Source organism: Chionomys nivalis, chromosome 22, assembly GCF_950005125.1.
Source record: "Chionomys nivalis chromosome 22, mChiNiv1.1, whole genome shotgun sequence".
Taxonomy (NCBI): domain Eukaryota; kingdom Metazoa; phylum Chordata; class Mammalia; order Rodentia; family Cricetidae; genus Chionomys; species Chionomys nivalis.
The window spans coordinates 6771856-6793842 of NC_080107.1; the positions used below are offsets into that span (position 1 = coordinate 6771856).

Below are 21987 nucleotides of genomic sequence, written 5' to 3' on the forward strand. Positions count from 1 at the left end.
TTTCCTTTGATATGAGAATCCGCTCCTGGGATAGCAGTAGAAGTCTCCTTAAGCAATCTGCCCTTTGCCAGCTCTCCTCGAGGGTGGGGATTCCTATATGGGATGTCCGAGCCGTGGGGACTGAAAGGGAAGGCAGTTTATCCCTTCTCCGTGTGGTGGCTCTTTGTGGAGTATGGCATGCATGCTTTGAAGGCGCGTATCTTGTGTGTCGTTTAGCTGTGGCTCCTTCTGATCATTCTTTGATTACAGAGCACACGTAATTCCCCTGGTGTATTTTTATACTCATCTTCTCCGCGTCCTTACCATACTGCACAATCCTACACTATATTAAATATCAGAAGAAGTATATTTACTTAGCTGAAGCCCAGTAACATTTGGTATATCATAGACACACATGGCTTTACATTTTACCATCTGTCTTTGAAACACCTGCCTTTCCCCTACCATGATGTTATAAAGTTCTGAGAAGAATGGAACAATGCGTCTTGATGTCTCCATCATTAAGCACAGACTCTAGGTTTTGAGGAGGCTCCTAAGCATTTGTTAACAAACGAGAGAATGGTTCATTATTTAGATAATCAGATTCTCCACTGTCCAATAAAAACTCAAAGCTTCTCTTTGATGCCTTTCAGCAACTGTATGATGAGGTTCAGCATATCCTGAAAGAATGGGAAGTGTTAAGTGGTCAGGGAGCCCCTCTGAAGGAGAAGTCTGACCAACTGAGGGACTTGATCCATCTCCACGAGAGGCAGAGAGCGCGAATCCGGGATTACGAGGAAATCCTATACAAGACAATCCAGTTCCACCAAGTCAAGGACGAAGTAAGTCTTACGATGGTTGTCCGAAGGCTGCAGGATTTTACAAGATTAAATTCAGATGTTATTATTATGCAATAAATGAAAACCAAATTGCTTGTCTTAGTGTAAGAGGTTTATCCACCCTGGCGGCTAATTTTTCTCCCCCTGGACCGCCATCCTGCTTCGTGCTCCAGCCAGGCTGTGCTCTTCTCCTTCTGTGAGCATGGCACATGTTTTCCTACATCTACGCCTCGGCTTTCAACTTGACATTTCCTAGCGAATGCTTCTTTTCTCTTTGTTAGAATAAACCTCATGCCTCCTTCCAGCAACAACCCCCACCCTGCCTCCCTCACGGTGATTCTTTCTTCTAAATCCCCACAGCAATCGCTAGTCCTTACATCTAGCAGTTCTCCAGCAGGACTGCTTTTTTTTGAAACTAGATTTTATCTTCCCAACTCAAACGTTAGCTCTTGGGAGGCAAGGTGATCAAAACCAAGTTCTTTCTTTTTTATTTTATTTTTCATCTCAAGAGCCTGTCAACAGAGAGGACTCAATAAATACCATTTATTGGTTATTTCACGGCTGCTCAGAACCATCTCTAGTGCCAGGTCAGAGACTCCAGCACCCTCTTCTGGCCTCTGAGTAGCTATGCATTTGATACACAGACATGGGCAAGCTATATTCATACATATTAATAGGGAAGTCCTTTTTAAAATAGTTTTTTGAGTTTCCTTAAATCACAGACCAAGATCTTATTAAAGTTTGGAATTATGGTCCCGAAACATATTTCCCTCTTTTGTAGAACTTAGGATGTTAACTGATTACAGTAATCCTATTGGGTTCATAGGACAGCAGCGTGTGTCTGTTTCCATAGGACTGATGGTTCAGGAAGGGCTGGGGAGCATGTCAACACAGAAAAGCCCTACAGAAAACAGGCTTTGGAAAAAGCGGGCTAAGTGCTAATGTTCTGAATTTCAGCTGATGCATTTCATCAAATCGAAGGAACTGGAGCTTCATGCGCAGCCCACAGAACTGGAAGGTTCTAAGGAGGTCCAGATGCGACTGGACCGTGCTCAGGAAAGGCGGGCCTATGTAGAGCATCTCGGTCGGCTGGCCCTTTCCCTGGGAGTGGACATCATTTCATCCGTTCAACAGCCGGTGAGTATCCAGTGGCATCCCTGCCGCCTCCCTCTCACGGCCACATGGGCTATAGGGTGAAAGAAGCAGGCAGATTGTTTAGTACATGTTAAATCTGAATTGAGGCTTTTGTGTGTGGTGCTGGCCATTGAGCCCAGACCCTCGCACGTGCTAACCAAGTGCAGTGTTATTATGCCGTCCCCTAGCCCCAGTATGTTAGATTTAAGAAGACATGCAATTATCGGAGTGCTTATGATCTCCAAGTTTCCACCACTGTTAACAAACGAATAAAATCTAAGGAGAAAATCTGAGCATAAAACCGTATTTGATACATATTATTCTCATGTGAATTTAAAATGGAGCCATGATCTCAGATGGACATTAGGTTTCTGCATTTGAAATGCATCTAAGGCAACTAAGAACCTAAACTTCTCACTTTAATTTGAAGTAAATTACACTGTAAAAGCTGATGTTCAACGCCATTGTTGGAAGCTTCTCCGTATGTTCAGAAACTACATGGGCGTGTGAGTCTACCTCAGAAACTACAGTTTGAGAAATTTAAAACTAGATCAAGTATTTCTGAGAGAAATTAACCACAACTGAGAAACATACAAAGTATGATATATACATTAGATTTCAAAGATGTATGATCAAAAAGATCTTAACGCTTTTATATTAGATATGTTGTAAAGGACAGTATTTGGACACACATGGTTAACTACGTTATGAGGGTTAATTTTATTTCTTATTTATTTCTCAATGAAACTATTGGTTTTGCTACTTTTTTAAAATTTTTTTGAGACAGGGTTTCTTTGTGTGACTTTGGAGCCGGTCCTAGAACTCGCTCTGTGGACTAAGTAGGCTGGCCTCACAGAGATCTGCCTGCCTCTGCCTTCCAAGTGCTGGGATTAAAGGTGTGCCACCACCCAGCTTCAGTGAGACTATTGGAAGTTGTTCAGTTATGGTTCATACCACATCTCTACTATACAATGGTGCTTTGGGATACAGAGCCTGAAGACCACTGGGTTCCAGAGTCTTGCCAGACCAGCAGCCCCATTGTATAGAGGAAGAAGCTGAAGCCCAGAGATACTAGGTAGTCATCCATGCAGGCCCTCTGCTTCTGACCCGGGTTCGGGCAATGGTTGTTGTGTCCGCTGTAGACCGCTGGCCGGATTTCCACAGGGGAGTCTAAAAGAACTCTGGTGCTTTAAAAATTCTCCAGGTCATGCTTTGAGGGTGGAAAGGTTATGTTTTCTTCATTATTAATAAGAACCACAGATCCACTGTCATTTTAAAGTTCATTTAAGATACCTGCCAGGCTACATGTTACGTGGCGAGCCTAGAGTCTACACTTTAAGTAAGTAAAAGACAGAATATGAGTATTTGTTGCTTTTAATAGAGTCCACTTTTGCCAGCGTCAGGGTTTTCTAAGGGGTTTGATTACATTTGTGAGTTTATTTTTTAAAGTAAAAAGAAAAGAGGAGCTCACTTTGCACAAATAACGTAAATTGGTCTCTAGCCCTCTCTGGCCTTGGTGCCAGCATCCCCTCAGTGCTAGACAGAGACTGGAGCTTAATGAACCTGGGGTGAAACTCGAGTTGACGAGAAAATTACAGCGCCGAAGCAGAATGTTCCTCATGCATATTTTATGCTTTTCGAAGTAAAAATTAGACCTTATCATGAATGGCGTCTCTGAGGAGTTGGGGATGATGATGAGATTCAAGAATGGAAATGTCTGTTCCATAATGTTGAATTTCTGGCTTCTTTCTAAAATAATTATATTTGAATACGTTTAGTGTAAAATAAATTAGGACCCTATATGTCTCTCAGAGCAATCTGTGAGCATCATGATACAGGCAAATGCTATGTGGTCAGTGTCCGTTTCACAGCTTCCTCTTGTTATTTCCACACCATTCATTTCCAGAACTGCTCTAATATTTCTGCAAAGAACCTGCAGCAACAGCTGGAGGCCCTTGAATTGGATAGCAGGGAGTGGAGTGCCAGCGCCAAAGAGTACGAAAGGGTCCTGTCCTGCAGCTTGGAGTTCTGCACCACCCGAGAGGAGATCAATGAGGTGGGCTTAGCAAAAGGACACACTGAGCCCAAAGCGTGTGTCTCAGTATCTATGAATATGCATGCATACTTGCACATGGATGCACACACATACACAGAATCAGAACATTCTTACCCATGCCCTTTTAGTCTCCGAGGAGCCTTGGGGTGCCCAAAGTTTAAATCAACTTCAAACTCCCAAATATATTGAAGTCAGGATAATGCCCATGCATAGAAAACCCTCAGATATTAGATTGAGGGTTTGGGACTTATTTTTTTCCATGGTGTGTGTGTGTGTGTGTTTCATCCTGCTTGAGTGGACACAGCTTTTTCAGGGCACACAAGACAGGGTAGCAGAGCCTTGTGTGGTAGCTTGCTCTAGTCGGCTGATGTTCTATTTAAGTAGCATTGACTCAGGGTGAAGGAGGTGGTAAGGACAGGGAGCAGGCTCTTTGCTTCAGAGACCACGGGATATTTTTCCAAAGTCAAGTTGCCTCGCTTCATGTTGGTGTGAACAGGTGGCTTTTCTGGCAAAAGAACTAGAGAAAAAGAAAAGAGAGAAGGGGCCTTCCATCGCCCTACATCCCCAGGGACGCAATTTCTCTTTCCCGCCATCAACTGTTCTCAGCTGTGACAGGTATTAAGCCCCCAGTTAAACTTTTCATTCATGCCATGTGTGCTGATTGTCTAGTGCTGAGCATAACGGTCTTCCACCCATGGGCTTCCTCTAGGGAAAACACATCAAGTCCATGACAGTTCCATGTCTGTCTCCCTTGGGAGTGAAACCTTTGAGTCCAGTATGAAAATGGCTGAAGGAAAAAGCAGCTAACTAAAGTTTTTGAACTTTTACTTTGTGCCCAGCCTGCTTAATCTGGGTCCACCGGGTTCTGAGATTCATTAACTCGCAGGTTAAAGGGTGGGTAATTAAGCTTTAACGGTGGCCTGTGCTGGAGCACCTGCCCTTCCTGCAGATCACAGACGGGGGCGAGAGGGAGCATGAGAAAGAAGGCAAGAGGAGATCAGGAGGGACTGCTGGGATCCGGTCCAGTGGGCGGAGTCAGGGAGAAGCAGCTGGCATGGCTTTCACATCAGCAGTGCCGTCCAGCACTGTACACTCTTTCTTCTTGGTCTGGATCACATTCTGGTGGATCCACCCTGCAGTCTGCCCTCTACACGGGGACAGCATCTCCCGGGTCCCTGTGCTACGGTGTGTACTCCCCTAGGTCTCTTGTTCAAGAATCAATCACAATTTTTTGTTCTCCCAGGGCTATAAAAGATCTGTGGCCATTTTAAAAAATGATCTATCTCTAAAATTTCTGTCTCCTTTTCCTCTCTTCCACCTCCTTCATCTTTCTTCTCATCATTTTTCCTTCCTTGCTTTGCCCAAACATCCCTTCCTGCAGAGATGGAGCAACCCTGCACCTACAGAGAACACCAATGGCACAGACTAATGTGTTCCCAGTCCCGCTTAACTGGGTTTCCATGGCCCCCACAAGCTGTGGCATTTATGAGGCTGGGTTCCCCTGCCCAAGCCCTTCCAACACTTCTATTTATGGGGACAACCTCATGATGAACTTGCACTTGGAGCCAGCCCAGTTGACAGATGACCCTACCAGCCATAGTAGGGACAGTCCGTGATTGTCTGTACCACCTCAGGAATGAGCAAGCAGATACACACGGGTTTGGTTTAGAAATCAGGTCTCACTTGACCATAGTCTTAGTTACTAAGAGAAGTGTCATTCTTCCTTGCTTCTGCTTGTAATCTAATTAATTTTTAGGCTATACTTTGATATTTGAAAGACCTTGAAAAACTTGGGTCTTTTTTACTTTTATTTTTCCTGTTTGTTTGCTTGTTTTGGTAGTGACGTGACAGGCATGTTGAAGTGTAGCATCCATGTGCTGGATTTTACAAACACCAAATTAGTGGGAGCCCCTTAGTAAAATAAAATGTAGACATACCTTACTCTACTCTGAACTGCAGTGAGGAGAGAGAACCCAGTTGATGGTTCCATGGTGGCAACATTTGGCATCTAAATCTATTGTTTGTCTAGACACAGATATCTAGAGAACTATACAAAATGAAGTGAAGCCAGGCAAGGTACCACAGGCCTGTTTCCCAGCACTGGGGAGGTAACAGGGAGAGTAGGAGTTCAAGGCCAGGCTAGGTTGCAGAGCAAGCTCAAGGTCAGCGTGGGCTACATAAGACCCCATTCCAAAACAAGCAACAAAAACTGACATGCAGGGTGTTAAGGTTTTTTTTTTTTTCTGTTATAAACTAGTGAGTAACATTTTGCCAGGCAACTAGACCGTGCTTAACATTTAATTTTTAAAGTTGATTGCAAAACATAGTTTTAGTCTCAGACACTGAGTTGCAATAGACTTGGAGAACATCTGGCTTTTCATCTTCATTTTTCATATGAGAAAAGGAAGGTGTGTGTGAGAGAGAGACAGACTCATATTAACAGTGCCCTAGAAGACTACAGAATGTCTGTCTAGAGTCTTTGGGGGTCAACTTTGAGCCAAGACTCATCTGAACCCGAGAGTGCTTGGTGTGTGCTTTTCCAGAGTGAGCAATCAGTCATTGTAGTCTCATTCGACCATTTCTGGTAAGGTCTTCCATACCTCTATTACGAGATGTGAGAAAGAGCTGCCACACTTGGTTTGCTTCTCTTGACTTTGCTGGAACTAGCTTAGCGCTCTGCTCTTCACTTGGGTCCTTACGGGAGGACTTTGTGCCTTAAGGCAATGGAATGGCAGCTGCTCTGAAAGCGATTTAAAAATAGGATGTGACGTTCTTTAAAGACAGGCAACCATGCCTTTTGTGTTTCATTATCTTTGCATGTTGTTATGCATGGTGAATTTTTGAAAAACGCGTTTTCTACACATTTACCCATGAGATACACAGCCAATCAAACTGCCAGATTTTGAAGCATCTTTCCTACCCGTTTCATGCAAGGATACCTTTTTATGCATAACTGCTCAATAGCATTGTCTTTTCTTGCCTGGCCATGTGAATATATCATTAACACACAAAACATTCTAGAAATTTCCACAACTGTATTGCAGTGCTGAGGAACTGTTTATAGCTACATTTAGAAAGGTAGTATGCTAGTAGTCACATGTTTTTTCTTCTTGCAAGCTGACCAAAAATAAAAATAACATCTCATTTACATGAGGATGATAGAGATTTATAACTTAAGGGCTCAGATTTTGTGTCACCAACAATGGCTTTTCTGGGAAGAATAGTGATGACAGGATCAGGCTGGTATCCATTTTCTCAAACTAAGTTTTCCATGCAGAAGTTTCCAGACAATTATGTTGCATTACCCTGGAAAGTCTCTTTGAGGATAGCATCATCTTTTCTATCAGAGGTTAAGAAGGAAAGGATTTAGCATATATATTCCATAAGTCAGGCATGAATCCCCCAAATTCTGTTGTCAGTTTGGATGATTTGCCATCTGAGAGCCAGCACACAAACTGATAAGAAGCAAGAGATTATAATTAGGAATCGGGGCTTTTACAAGCCCATACACAGCAGGGTAAAGAAAACCACTTACCATTGTTCGGCAGAATGAGCAAAGCTAGTCATCATGGAAGGGAAGAACACAGAAAAGTTTGCATAGAGAACAAACCACCTTGTGGGGCCATCACTGTGGAAAAACACAGACAATATTCATTGTTCAGATTTGTAATCCAAACTTGCTCTTTAAAAAATACTAAATTGTCTTCATCCAACAAATATGTTTAATGTGACTACTGTGAGCCAGGCTGTAACACTACAAATGTCCACAGAAAACTTAGACATCTCGAGACAATGAAAAGCCACATGGCACCCCACAACCAAACCATAACCATCTCTTCAGCAGGCCCCAACCCAACTGCATTTGGGTGGCCTGTATAAGTGGACAGGAAAAATTAGAATTTTTTCAGAAAGTGTTCATCCTGTAGGCTCAAGATTTTAAATTGTAGTATTTGATATCTGTAAAATACCCTATAGGATCTTCTAGAAAGTATGGAAAGCTCACATTTAAAATTATAGTAAGTATACTCCCAAATAGAACAAATAAGATTATTAAATTCATTCTGAAGATGCTACACTTTATGTTTATTGCTGAGACTGACTGCAATTTGGAACGGGTGTTTGCTTTCCAAGCTGTCCTCCCTGTTGCTATGTGACTGAAGCTGAGGAAGATGTGCTGTGGTTACTAAAGGAAGAAGGCCAAGAAGTCTGTCCAGCACGGACACCCAATGCCCTCCATTAATATTTGTAGCAAAATCAGGATTAGATTTTGAGTCTTCGGATGTCTTCGTTTCAAATTCAAGCGTCTCTGGGAGGTGGTGCGTTCCAGCCTTACATTACAGAAAATGAGCCTCAGAAAGCTCTCTCATCTGGAAGGAGCACACGGAGCATAAGAAACAGACCTTGTGAAGTGGATGCTGGAGAAACAAAACCTGACTGCTCATTTTGGATTTGGGGTGTTAGCCATAAGTATGCCGTAGTTCTAATGCAAGATTTTCTTTGCAAATCTATTGCCTTTGGTTTTAAATAGCCCATGTCCCTCACACCAGTTGGCTTCGCCAGCACCAGACTTACACATAATACATTCTTGTGAAAGTGGCCTTCACCAGCTTAGTCAAGACTAAGAATAGCAAGCTAGCTTGGCCTGCCAGGAGCCTCTTACTCTTCTGTTTCCTTAGAAGTTCTCTCGTTCCTACCTCTGAGAGGAGACTTATCACGCGCTGGGAAGATTATGACGAGGATAATTTTTGTAGTTTCAAAAAAAACCCTCATTTTTAAATTTTAGTATTTTTTCTAATTATAACCATGTAAATGTAGTCCACTTATTCCATGCACACATGGAAGAGCTGAGCATGTTCACAGAGGGAAGAATCAAATGACTCACAGAAAAAGAATCCTAACATTCTTAGCACATGCATGTTACTAATGTGAACTGTACCGTTTAAAGATTTTGAATGAATAAACTATTTCTGTCCCCATGCTGCTGGCGTGTACGGCTGCTTATAGGCTCAAGCTGGACAGCTGGCTTATCCGTCTCCTCCATTCACCACTGATGATAAGCTCACTAAAGTTAGAAACAGCTGCATGGGCAGTGATACCCAGGCCAGTAACCATAGCGCTCTCTTCCTGTAAAACAGGGAAGCCAAGTTATGTGAGGTTTAGATTCAATTCTCGTATCGGAATGTGCAGGTTTGTTCATGCTAAAGGTGGTTCACCCATGCTCCCTTCTGCTTGTGCATTTGGTAGTCTTGAATTTGCATCAAGAAAGGTCAAAGAGCTTAGATTTTGGCTGAGACTTCCAAGGCGACTCAACAAGAACAGTGCCAGCAGCTCTGTGGAGAGATCTTGTGTGTCAGAATGAAGCTATCACCTTTCACATACCCAAAGCGTCATGAACATTCTTTGGCCTTCTAAATTGTCTTCAGTGGAAATGCATGCATGCCGATGCTGAAATGGAGTTGTTCCTGCACGTCATAATTCTGATGTTTCTAATCCAGAGTAAACTAGAAAGCACATGGTTTAGAATGAAAGTGTCAGAGTTCTGTCTTTCTACATGTCTCATACAGCTTTCAAGTAGATGTTAAACCTTCCTGTTTGAAGAAGCAAATAAGACCCTTTGACTATCAAGTTGATTGTAGAACTTTTTTTCCTTCCTCTAGACTGAAGTCTGTAATACCATGGGGTAAGGTAGAAAATTGTTTTCTAGTACTTAGCTTCCAGTGAGTGTGTACCTTTGTTCCTTCTGTAACGTTTATTACTTCACCCTATTAATTTAATTTTGTGTGTGTGTGATGTGTGCATGAGTGCATATGTGTGTATGTGTGAGTGTAGGTGCTGGCATATGACATTGTATGTGTGGCAGGCAGAGGAAACCTGGGATGTTAGTCCACTCCTTCTAGCTTGGTTGAAACAGTCTCCTTGGCTGTCTGTGCAGCTGTGTACGCCAGGCTAGCTGGCCCAAGAGCTCCTGGGAATTCTGTCTCTGCCTCTCATCTTACCTCCATGAGCACTGAGATCACAGACACATGCACACATGCTAAAATGCTTGGTTTTACATGGTTCTGGAAATCTTAACTCAGGTTCTCACAAGCGTACATCAAGCAGTTAACCCACTGAGCCATTTTCCCAACCTTTGTTGTTTGTTTTTTGTTCTTTGTTTGTTTGTTTTTGAGACAAGTTCTCACTGTGTAATCTGGATTGTCCTTGGATTTGTGAGCATCCTTCTTCAGTCTTCTGAGTACTGGGATTATAGACGTGCACTCTTGCAGCTTGAATAATCTGGCTGTTAATTGTGGTAAAATTTTGTAGCATTACTCTATCCTAACCAGGTTATGTGTGCTTTCTGTGGTATTCAGTACATACACCTCAGCATGCAGCCAGCGCACCCTCCATCAGCACACATTTATAGTCGCCTCAATCAGAGTATCTACATAGCTAACTGCCATTGAAGGAGCTTTTAAATAACAATCTCTGGCTGCCTCAGAGAGGGCATTTATTAATTTCTAGTTGCAGATTGCAATGTAGGGATACAAAAAGAACCTACCTCAGTTTTCTATTAATAACTCAGCATATAGTTTCTTTATATTACAGTATCATAAAATATACTCATCCATCCCTTCCTGCTAGCATTAACACATGTGCATTAAATTATCAAATGTCACAAAATATAAATATTTAATGGGCATTTCATAAGTATACCCGCTTAATAGGGTATTTTAATATTTTGTGGCCTCCTGATACAGAAGTCATTTTCAAAATCTGAAGTTACAGATCTTCCGACCCTTTCTGGACACTGTTGGTTTATCTGTTAAAGTGGTTTTATGGTCGCTGTTCTTGGTTTTGTCTGTAGCTTAAAACTAATACTCACCAATGTCATTTTTTATGTAAAAATCGATAGTGGCTGAGTATAAGTATGTCCTATGCAAAAAAGTATAAGTATAATAATTTCTACATAATCAGCCTGCCAGGACCTTGGAGAGTCTCAAGAAGAGTTAAGGATAAAGTCAATGTTTTATTTCCACAATATGGAAAATCTGGAGTAAGCATTTTGAGAAAGCATACATTTTCTAGGGCAGATGTATTTTTCTATATTATGAATCTAAGATGTAACATGTGCACAGCTTTTATGTGTTCTCGGGTAATTTGTTTGCTATCATTGAGAAGACTTTTAATGTGTTTCTAACTTTTCTTTTCCATCACTTAGATTTATCAACCATGACATGATTCTTTCTTGTTGTAAAAGTTCCCATATAATCTTAGCTTTTATGTTTTCTTTGTGCTTCCCTTTGCTGATAATATGAAGTGTGAGTTGCCTGGAAGTACACTTAGCCTTCATGAATATGTAGAAGCAAGAGAAAGCAGAACATTTAGAAGTGCCAGGTTGCTTAGAATCTTAGTGCATTGATAAAGACAGGCTGTCGGACCATCGTAATATGTCCTGTCTATACATAGTCAACATTGCCCTTGGTGGCCATGACATTCACCTTGGGTGTTTACTTGTATTTTCAAAGTTAATGTTATACATATAAGAAGTAAAACTCATCTAAAATTTGCTTACGGAAATAACTTTAGCTGGGCAAGTAAATCTCCTTTCTCACTAATCTCATAGACTGTATTAGCAATTCTCAAAGTCAAGCCTTCATTGACCCCTTCATCATGAACAGCTCCTTGGGGCCTTAATAATTTTCATACATAATGACTGAGAGAGACTACCAGGATATGGAAAGATCTGGAATGATACTAGCATACAGAAAATGGAATGAGCGTCAAACTTTGTGTTAAATAAATACAAATAAGACAGTTTGAGTTAGCAAAAGTTTATGTTCAAGATGTTGGCTATTTTCTTATTTGGCAATCAATGTGACCATACTGAGTTTAAGATCATATATCAGAAAGTACTCTCATCAAAGGATAAGTGTCCATATAGGAAATTCAGTTTTGACTGAAAGTATTCTGAAGACAGTTTTAAGGGGATGACTGTTTGGGGCTATTTAGTTTTATTCATAATAATGAGTATTGTCTTTCTAATTGTAAGGAAATTATAATTTTATTTTTTATTAAACTGTAGCTCAAAGAGTCATTCAAAGATATAAAAAAGAAATTCAACAATCTGAAGTTTAACTACTCCAAAAAAAATGAAAAATCTCGAAACCTAAAGACTCTTCAGTATCAAATCCAACAAGTTGACATGTATGCTGAAAAAATTCAGGTAATAAAGTAGTGTATGAGTGTGTGTGTGTGCGTGTGTGTGTATAGTTACTACAATTAGTACAAAATTGTTACAGTCTAGGCATAACTCTTTATAATAGAATTGAGATGGAAAGGGTAATTTTCTATTTTTATAATAATTTGACTTTTTGAATGGAATAAATAGTATTTGATTTATCTCATTTTCCCTTTAAAAATAATAACTTTATTCTCTGTAATCCAGAGTTGGTTTTCCTGGAAATGTTTTAGCTATTTGCTTGGCATGCAGTCGTGTGATGCTGATTTTAAGTGGACCGACTTACAGGAAAGATCTCCTTGAGTGATTTATGGCCGCATTCTTCCCAGGAAACGGTGTTCATTATCTGAAACCAAGCTCACCTTCATTCCGTGAGCTTTCTAGCTTATTCATTTTTAAAATTTCAAATCATTTCTAACTAACACATGAAGACAGGAGAAATGTGCATACCTTGGGGTACCATGTTTTGTTTCAGTGCAGGAGAATGTTGCAATACTATTTAAACCAGGCTAGAGCCATCTCTACAGATACTTATAGTTTATTCTGGAATCATCTGAGACCCTTGCTCTTGGCTATCACCGTCATCAGTATGTCACCAGCAGGAACAGTTGCCTTGTAGCGACAGCACAGCAAAACATCTGGTCCCATCCCTGCAACCTCACTCCAGTGATGTGCGTTGAGACGTATGTGCAGAGACAGACTGGACCAGTTTCTGCCAGACGCACAAGGCCTGTGTATTTCCGTGCTTCCCCAGCACATGTCCATACATGTGCCCCGTGTGCCATGTGTGCCCTCTACCTTTTTTCTTTACTGCTCTCACACATGTCCCGAATGCCCACCACAGATTCTAGAGCTCCTGATAATTACATATATACCTTATATTATTTCTAGGTTTTCTGCTTATTTGCAAATACTGATTGAATAGATTGAATAAAATATCTTGGAGAAAGACTATTCTTTCCAAAGTACATTTGCAATAATTATAATCTTAATATTTCAGAATGGTAGAAGCAGCAGGTTTCTCTGAGTTACTCTGTTTTACTGCTAGCATCATAAGTAAGAATATAATTGCCTTTAAAAACCCCTTTCTACTCCTTCCCACTACAGGCTTTAAGGAAGAAAGTGGAAAAAGTTAATAATAAAATTTCTGACTCATTCTTAAGTTATCCAAGTAATAAAGTTAACGTTCTTTTGGAAGCCATGGAGGATTTGCAAAAGCATGTGGATGACTTTGATAAAGTTGTGACTGATTACAAGGTGAATTTGGACATGACTGAACATCTCCAGCAAATGATAGAAGAGGTATCTTCTCATTGTGATTATATTTTTCCTGTAATGTTACTTCAAAATATATTTTGTCCTGAGCATAGTAAAGAACTCTTTTGAAGACAGGGTTTCTCTGTGTAACTTTAGAGCCTATCCTGGAACTTGCTCTGTACAGCAGGCTGGCTTCGAACTCACAGAGATCTGCTTGTCTCTGCCTCCTGAGTGCTGGGATTGATTAAAGGCATGCACCACCACCGCCCAGTGTAGTTAATCCCAGTAGTTGGAGGCAGAACTGGGAGATTGCAAGTTCAAGTACAGTTTAGGCTTCATAGTAGACACTGTCTCAAAAGGAAAAAAGATCCTATTTCTTCTAAAAACGCTATTTTAAAAAATTTAATCTTTATTTTTATTTTATGCATATGAGTGTTTTGTCTGCATGTATGTCCCTGCAGGGTATACATGCAGTACCTGTGGAGACCAGCGGGGGATATCGGATCCCTCTGAGACTGGAGTTACAGCCAGTTTTGAGCTGTTGTGTGGGTGCTGGGTATTGAACTCAGATCCTTTGGAAAGGCAGCCAGTGCTCTTAACCACTGAGCCATCTCTCCAATGCTGTATTAGTTACTGCTGCCACAAAAGCTTTGGTCATGCTGCTCTTCTTTATTGCTTGCAGGGTAATTCCCTAAAGTTGAATCGTCAGGTCAAAGGGAATAAATGCAGCCACAGGGATTTTGTTTTTCTGCATTATATAGTGGTTCTTCCAAAAGCTTTGATTGATTTACTTCCTCCATTACTGCAAGAGTTTCCATTTCTTTGTAACCTTAACTCAAACTCCTACCACTGATATTGCAGTCACTGCTGGAAATCGGTTTCTTTAAGTGGTCTGTTTACTTTGCAACATTGAGGATACGTCAGAAAAGCTGATGGGGAAAATATCAGGTGCTGCTTTCCTGGGCGAAACCTTGGCTGCTGCCGAGGGCGGAGTAGTAGGTCCACCTAAAATTCTTGACGTTTGACGAAGGCCAATACATTGATTCTTACTTTAGATCAGAGAGACCACACCTGAGGATTTTAAGCTTTCTTTGTTCCCTCTTACTCCGAAATACAAACTTTCTTTCTGTCCTGCTAATACTGTTGAGTGTTTGGATTGGACACCACATTATGAAGCAGCTGATTTTTCTTTGATACATGATGTACAGGTTTGCTGAAGCTTCTTGACACTGTCTTAACTGGCTTGTCACGGAGTCCTATTTTGCATTTATGTATGTATGTATGTATGTATGTATGTATGTATGTATGTATTTTACCCAGCACAAATGCCTCTGGCCTGGGGCAGACAATTCCTCCTGTTACAGTTACTTATTTTTAGTGAAAAATTGCTTCGTACCTCCATTGTGCTTCCAAATAATGACCAGTTCTATTTCACAAAGGTAGAATTCTTTTCTTTGGATGGTGTTTCCTGGATCCATGCTCTAAATTTCATTCTTAAGGGAAATTTGATCATGAATATATTATTAAGAAAAAAATTTACTTATGGATTTATTAGCAGTGTTTGGTTGTTGATTATACTGAATTTTGAATATTATCCAACCAATGTTTATAAATCTTTTCGTACCCAAATGCTTTTGCTGATTGCTCTTAAAACTTATCCAACATTGTCTTAGGAATTATATTTTAGACAAATCTAAGAAGGCAGGAGAATCAAAGCTATTTCCATACTTCTGCTTTCTAATTATTGTGTATATTTCTTTATTATACTTTTAAAATATTTGCCTTGAGTGTCTTAGTTAGGGTTTCTATTGCTGTGAAGAGACACCACGACCATGTCAACTCTTATAAAGAAAACATTTAATTAGGTTGACTCACTCACAGTTTCAGAGGTTCAGTTTATTGTCATCATGATGGAACATGGCAGTGTGCAGAAAGACATGGTACTGGAGAACTCACTGAGAGTCCTATATCTTGCAGGCAGCAGGAAGTAGTCTCTATTTCATGTGAGGGAAGCTTGAGCAAAAGAGACCCAAAAGCCCACCTCCACAGTGACACACTTCCTCCAACAAGGCCACACCTACTTCAGCAAAGCCACACCTCCTGGTAGAGCCAGTCCTTTGGGGGCCATTTTCTATCAAACTAATCCATTGGGTGTCTAAGTGAAAAGGTATATGACCCTGTGCTGACGTTTTCTTTGTAAGACTTGGGAAGTTTAAGGCTACCTAGAGAGGTTTGAGGTAAGCAAAATGTGATATGTCATTGGTCAACATGAAGAATTTCAGAAGGATGCATCTCTTTAACCTGTGATTTCTTCCATTTGAATACAGTGTAACTTTTGGTATGAAGACGCAAGCTCCACAGTTGTAAGAGTTGGGAAGTATTCCATGGAGTGCCAAACAAAGGAAGCTGTGGAGATCCTCCACAGACAGTTCAACAAGTTCATTGCTCCTTCGGTGCCTCAGCAAGAAGAAAGGATTCAGGAGGTCATCGACCTTGCTCAGCGCTTATATGGTGAGTTCTCAGGTGATGCTCAGAGATTGTTGCCAAACAAGTCTATACTGAACCCAGTCCAACAGGAAGAAGATCAAGGCCCCCACTGTCCCCACCTATTCCGAGAAAAGTCTTAAGATCCGTTCCACATCCAGCAAAAGTAAGCGGCAGAGGACAGCACGGAGGGCAGAGCGCCCCACAGTAGGAGATGAGGCCTGGGGGTTAACCATCTTGTATCAGCCCTCCTTCTCTGTTCACTTTGCAGTCATCCTTTCCATTCTTCTCCAGGGCAGCAAAACCAGAACCAAGCTCTCTAGACAAAGAATGTAACAACCATTACAGTGAGTCCTTGAGCAGGAGGAGATTCAGCGCTAGCTGGCACAAAGTTTACCCGAAACACTATCAGTCTCTTGTTTCCACGAGAGTTTGATGTGTGGATTTGAGACATGGGTGGAAAACTCTCCTTCATCGTCTTCTTGCCTGTCCAACAAATGGGAAAATTCTGTCACCTCATGACTGCTTTCTTCTCCTCCAGGGTGAGGAAAGAATCACCTGGGTGATAGTGCTTGGGGCCCTAAGGACACTTCCATGATGCTCTGATGTGGTTCCCGAGAGACAAGGAAATCCCCAGTGACCAGGCGAAGGCATCCTAGAGGAGACATTAGTAGGTGGTTCAGAATGCATCCTCTGGGTGCCCAAAACTGCTCCAGGCAGACATTCAATCTACAGCACCCCTACTCCCAGATAGCCACAAAATGCTTAGCGACATGGAGTGCACTGACTGCCTAATAGGAAATCCTTAAGAATAAATTGTTTATTAATTTTTGAAGTAAAATAGTAAAAATAACAAAAACACTAAAATATCAACTGGATCTCTCTCTCTTAGCATGGTTGTTATGTAAGCATGCTAAAAATGAAGTCTTCAGGGCATCTCTAGCACTGTGGGTGTCTGTCGCAATTTTACGTTTCACCTGATAGTGTGGACACTTCTTTGTCTGTTTTGTGTGCTGGTGGCCGAGGGGAGAATGTCATGTGCTGTATTACAGTACCTGTTCAATGCCAAGGCGTGGCAAGAACTTACAAATACCCCATAAAATCACCTTCTACAAACCTTGCAAAGTTCTGAGGCCTGCCTTGTTGAATGCTCTGGTTCTTATTACTGACTGGTATTTGCATAACTTAGTTGTTTGGATTGTCCTATTAGAGTATCATCTCCAAGAGAGATGAAATCTCACCTCTTAACTCAGAGTATCATATTGCATACTGATGGTTCTGTGACTGTTGCAATAATAAATAAGGAGGAATTGAATATTACCATTGAAAATATAGATTATATGAGTTTCCACACATTTAGCATATAACTAACACACCTTTTAAAATATTTTATTTATTCTGTGCTTGTGTGTGTATATACGTAGACTACACAGGCCATGACACATATTTAGAGGCCAGAGGGCAAACTGTAGAATCAGGGCCCTCCTTCTACCAAGAGAGTCCTGGGAATTGAATTCAAGTCACCAGGCTTGGCAATAAACACTTTAACTCACTGAGACTTCTCACCAGTGCAAGAATCTAACCATCTTTTATGCTGCATTACATAATTACTTTAAGAATATGAAATAAAATCTTGCAGACAACTGAAGCATTACTGATCCCTGAACTTTTAAATTTTACATTTATCTGTGAGTAGAAAGATAAATGTCTCAGTGGACATGAAGAGGTCAGAGGGCAACCTGTGGGAGTTAGTTCTCCCCCTTGACCATGTAGACCTGGGGTCACCATCTTCTTGATAGACCATGTTCTATTTCAGGTCACCAGGCTTGAATGCAAATGCCTTTAGCTGCTCAACCATCTGCCCAGTCAAAGTGCAAATCAGTTTATCCTAAAAACTAATTGTGAGAGCCTCTTATGCATCAGGAGCTGTCCAAAGTGTTTGTGTAAAAGTCAAAGACAGTATCATTCCTGTAGTCAAGAAATGTGGTCTAGGCCTAAAAGCCATCACATAGCAAATGCTTGTCCTTTATTGCATGTTAACTTTATCTTCTGTGCCTGGTGTTAGGGGTTGAATTTGGGGCCTTTACTGGTTAGTTTTTTGTCAATTTGATACAAACCTAAGCATACTTGACAAGAGAGAATCTCAATAGTAATCGCCTTCATTAGATCGGCCTGTCTGTGAGGGCATTTCATTGATTTTTGATTGATGCGAGAGAGCAAGCCAAGCTCTCTGTGAATAGTGCCATTCCTGAGGAGGGGAGCCAGAGTTGTATGAGAAAGGTAACTGAGCAAGCTGAGCAAGTAAACGTGTCACCAACATCCTTTCATGGTCTCTGATTTATCTCCTGCCTCCAAATTCTGCCTTGGCTTCCTTTAGTGCTGAACTGTAAGCTACAAGCTGAAATAAACCCTTCCTCCTCAGGATGTTTTGGGTCAGTATTCTATCACAACAGCAGATGAAGAAAACAACCTCACTTACCCTAATCTAGCTCTTGGCCACTGGGCTACATCCAAAGCCCAGAATGAACATCTTCTTTTAAGAAACATTTGTTTCCAGCTATTGTAAAGAGAGACTACTTGTTTGTTTTCCAGCTGCCCAGACCTGAATAATCACATAGAAACGATATTAATTACAACACTGTTTGGCTGATGTCTCAGATGTATTCCTAGCTAGTTCTTACATCTTTCTTTTTAAAATATTTTGTTTATTTATTATGTATACAATATTCTGTCTGCGTGTACGCCTACAGGCCAGAAGAGGGCACCAGACCTCATTACAGATGGTTGTGAGCCACCATGTGGTTGCTGGGAATCGAACTCAGGACCTTTGGAAGAGCAGGCAATGCCCTTAACCTCTGAGCCATCTCTCCAGCCCTCCGTAGCTCTTACATCTTAAAGTAACCCATTTCTGTTAACCTATATATCGCTGCAAGGCTGTGGCCTACTGGTAAGGTTCCGGCATTAGAGAGTCTTTCTCCTCCAGCTACATTCTGTCCCCTTGACTCTGTCTACCCTCTCTCTATATTTCTTCTAGCCTGGCTATATTCTGCCCTGCCTTAGGCCAAAGCAACTTTGTTCATTAATCAATAAGAGCAACACATATACAGAAGGACATCCCACATCATTTCCCCTTTTCTGTCTAAATAAAAAGGAAGATTTTAACTTTAACAAAGTGAAATTACATATAACAAAATGGGTATCAAACAAGAATTACACTTTCAATATTTAGTCTATTTGTATCTGGAATGTTTCATATCTAATTTATCATTTATCATAACTAAGGAAAACTGTAACTATAACTATCTGTCTTAAATTCTTCAAAGACCTCAGAGGGATAATATTACCTAAGTGAACAGTAGTACATTGCAAGCAACTTCCCAAACTTTACAATTTATAGAAATATCTGGCTGCCTGGACAGTCACCCAAAGTTCTTCTGTAATGTTGGGGCATCCATCTTCAGCCTACATGTCCATAATATCTGGAACACTTTTCCACAAAGCAGGAAATTTCAAAGATAATTTTGCCTATATTAGCAGTTTGTCAGTCATTTTCTTCTATGTCCTGCAGAATGTCTGGTAGACTCTTTCATGAAACAGGAACCCTGAAGGATGGTCTCACCTTTCAGCAAGTTCAGTAGTCATTTCTGTGGGTCCTGCATGTTCAGTTCATACAGCATACCATCAAGCAGTCCAGGCAAAAGCAATTTCTTGCCCAAATGGCTAGCAAACTCCATAAGGAGACTCTTTGATGCCCATCTTTCTCTTGAAGTAATTGGTGCTGCCAGGAGCAGATATGTCTCAGTGTTGATAAAAGTCTAAGTTCTTAAAACATTTTAAATGCCATATTCTGTAGGTCTTTGAAGTGTTGAAGATTATTTAACTGAAATATATCTCTTTATATCTAGAAGACATAACTAACATGACTATACTTTGACTATTATAAGTGCCTATTAATCTTTCATTTTTAATTATACGTTGAATTTTTAAATAAGCTGTATAAACATAATACCTTAAGCAAGGGTAGAAATACATATACACAGTGTAACAAAATCAACATTAAATTTGTATCAATAGACTAAAGTCCATACCAATGTAAAGTATTCATCTCTATATATCAAGTTATTGCTGGTTTTCAGGTTGGTTTTGGTTGGGGTGGGACGTGCCTTTGAGTTGCTTGAGTTCTTCTGGATTCTAAGCCCCCATCAGAAGTAAACCAGAGGCGAATGTTCTACCTCATTCTGTAAAGTGCCTTTGCACTTTGTTCCACTCCTCACTCTGCAGAGGTTCTTCTGTCTGACATGCTCCCCTGTGTCCATGTCTGCTTTTGTTTCCTGTGCTTTCAGGACTCTCCCTGGAAAATCCCCGCTCACATTGACATTGTTTGCTTTCTTCTACTGGTTTTAAAATTCCAGGCCTTGAATTTTATTCTTTAATCTATTTCAAATTGATTTTTCTAACTCAGAAACTGGGATGAGATGGTGGGATGAGATGAGATTGCGGCCCATTCTGTGTTTTATGTGGGAATATTTTAGCATGGCTCAATGTTTTACTGGCTCAAATTGGCTTGGAATTATGTCAGAGAATTAAAATCACATACATTTGGAATAGGCAGGCTCAAACCAGATGATGACAGGCCTTGAATGTCAGTCTGAGAAATGTATATTCTCTAAGTGGTGAAGAATTTCTGACTATCTTGAATAAGAAATCCTAGTCTTAATATAAGAACGTTGTCTGGGTTCCATAGAGGAGACAATGGCACAGCAAAAGAAGTCTTTATTTTAGAACTCCTAGGCTAGCAAGTTTTCCATCACTGTGACAGTAAACCTGACTCAGGGTTTCAGAGGCTTCATCCTATGCTGGGCTTCTCCATTTCTGTGGGTTTAGGTTGAATAGAATAATTATGGCAGCAAGAATGTATAGTGCAGAAGGTTGCTCACTTCACAGCCAGAAAACACAGAGAGAAGCATCTGGGGACAATTTATTCCTTCAAAGGCATATCCCCCAAGCAACCCATTTCCTCTAAGTATCCCCACTTTCCACAGGACCCACTTCCTCCCAATAATCAATTCAATTATTAACTCATCTGCAAACTAACCCACTGATTAAGTCAGAGGTCTCATGATCCTCCCCAAAAGTCCGACCTCTAAACATAGCTCTGAGGGACCAAGCCTTCAATATGCAAGGCTTACGTTGATATTTCCTAATCAAACCACGATCCCAGCACATAGGAAATGGCGATTATGTAGTGAGTTTAAGGCTAACCTGGATTACATGAAACCATGTCCAACCCCTTCATACCTCTCAACCCACTACCCTGTATCCAAATATATCTAAACTATAAGACTTTGCTTTTAAAAACATACCTGCATTCATTGATTATTCTGTTCAGTGTATTTTAGGAGTTTACTGTCTACCAGTGCTTACAAAAGACACTTGGGAGATAAATTAGCATCTAGTTCTTTCTCTTTTCCTGTTAAGAATTCCCTTTAAATGTAGGTTTTTCTTTGCTCCTTCCCAGGTTTGGAAGAAGGGCAGAAATATGCCGAGAAGACTGTCACAAGACACAAGGAGATTCTCGAATCTATCACTGAATTATGTGGGTCTCTCGTGGAGCTTAAAGAAAAACTGGAGGTAATTTCTTCTTCCTAGAATATGTATTATCAAGTGATATAAATAGAAATGGGTTAATCAACTGTCTTCTGGTGCAGAGATGTTCTAATATGAATTCTCAGGAGGCTTAACGTACACATTTGTTTCTTAGCATTCTGACATAATTATCTGAGGGTTTATGATAATTAATCCTCTTTCTTTCCCATCACTGCAGAGAAAAATGTTGCTGGGAATGAGGGCTAAACACAATTAAGGTGTCTCGTTTACATTTTCATGGATCATATCCTAGAGGATGAATGTGTGCTGTTAAAACCAAAGCCACATTTGTATTAAGGAGTCTTATGTTTATATTCATAAATAATAGATGGAATGGTTTTTCTTCCTCTAGATTATGGCACCAAAGAAAT

The 21987-nt window shown here is 40.6% G+C and overlaps 1 protein-coding gene across 3 annotated transcripts in view; it reads left to right on the forward strand.

Moving 5' to 3' along the window:
- The window catches only part of Ccdc141 (coiled-coil domain containing 141), a 141587-nt gene that overhangs the window by 106796 nt on the left and 12804 nt on the right, over positions 1-21987 (forward strand). For all 3 annotated transcript variants that reach the window (XM_057755593.1, XM_057755595.1, XM_057755594.1), the window contains exons 15-21: positions 633-821; positions 1776-1955; positions 3859-4008; positions 12074-12214; positions 13337-13531; positions 15814-15997; positions 21489-21601. In XM_057755593.1, coding sequence (XP_057611576.1) covers positions 633-821; positions 1776-1955; positions 3859-4008; positions 12074-12214; positions 13337-13531; positions 15814-15997; positions 21489-21601 — 1152 coding nt within the window. The remainder of the gene's footprint in view (positions 1-632; positions 822-1775; positions 1956-3858; positions 4009-12073; positions 12215-13336; positions 13532-15813; positions 15998-21488; positions 21602-21987) is intronic.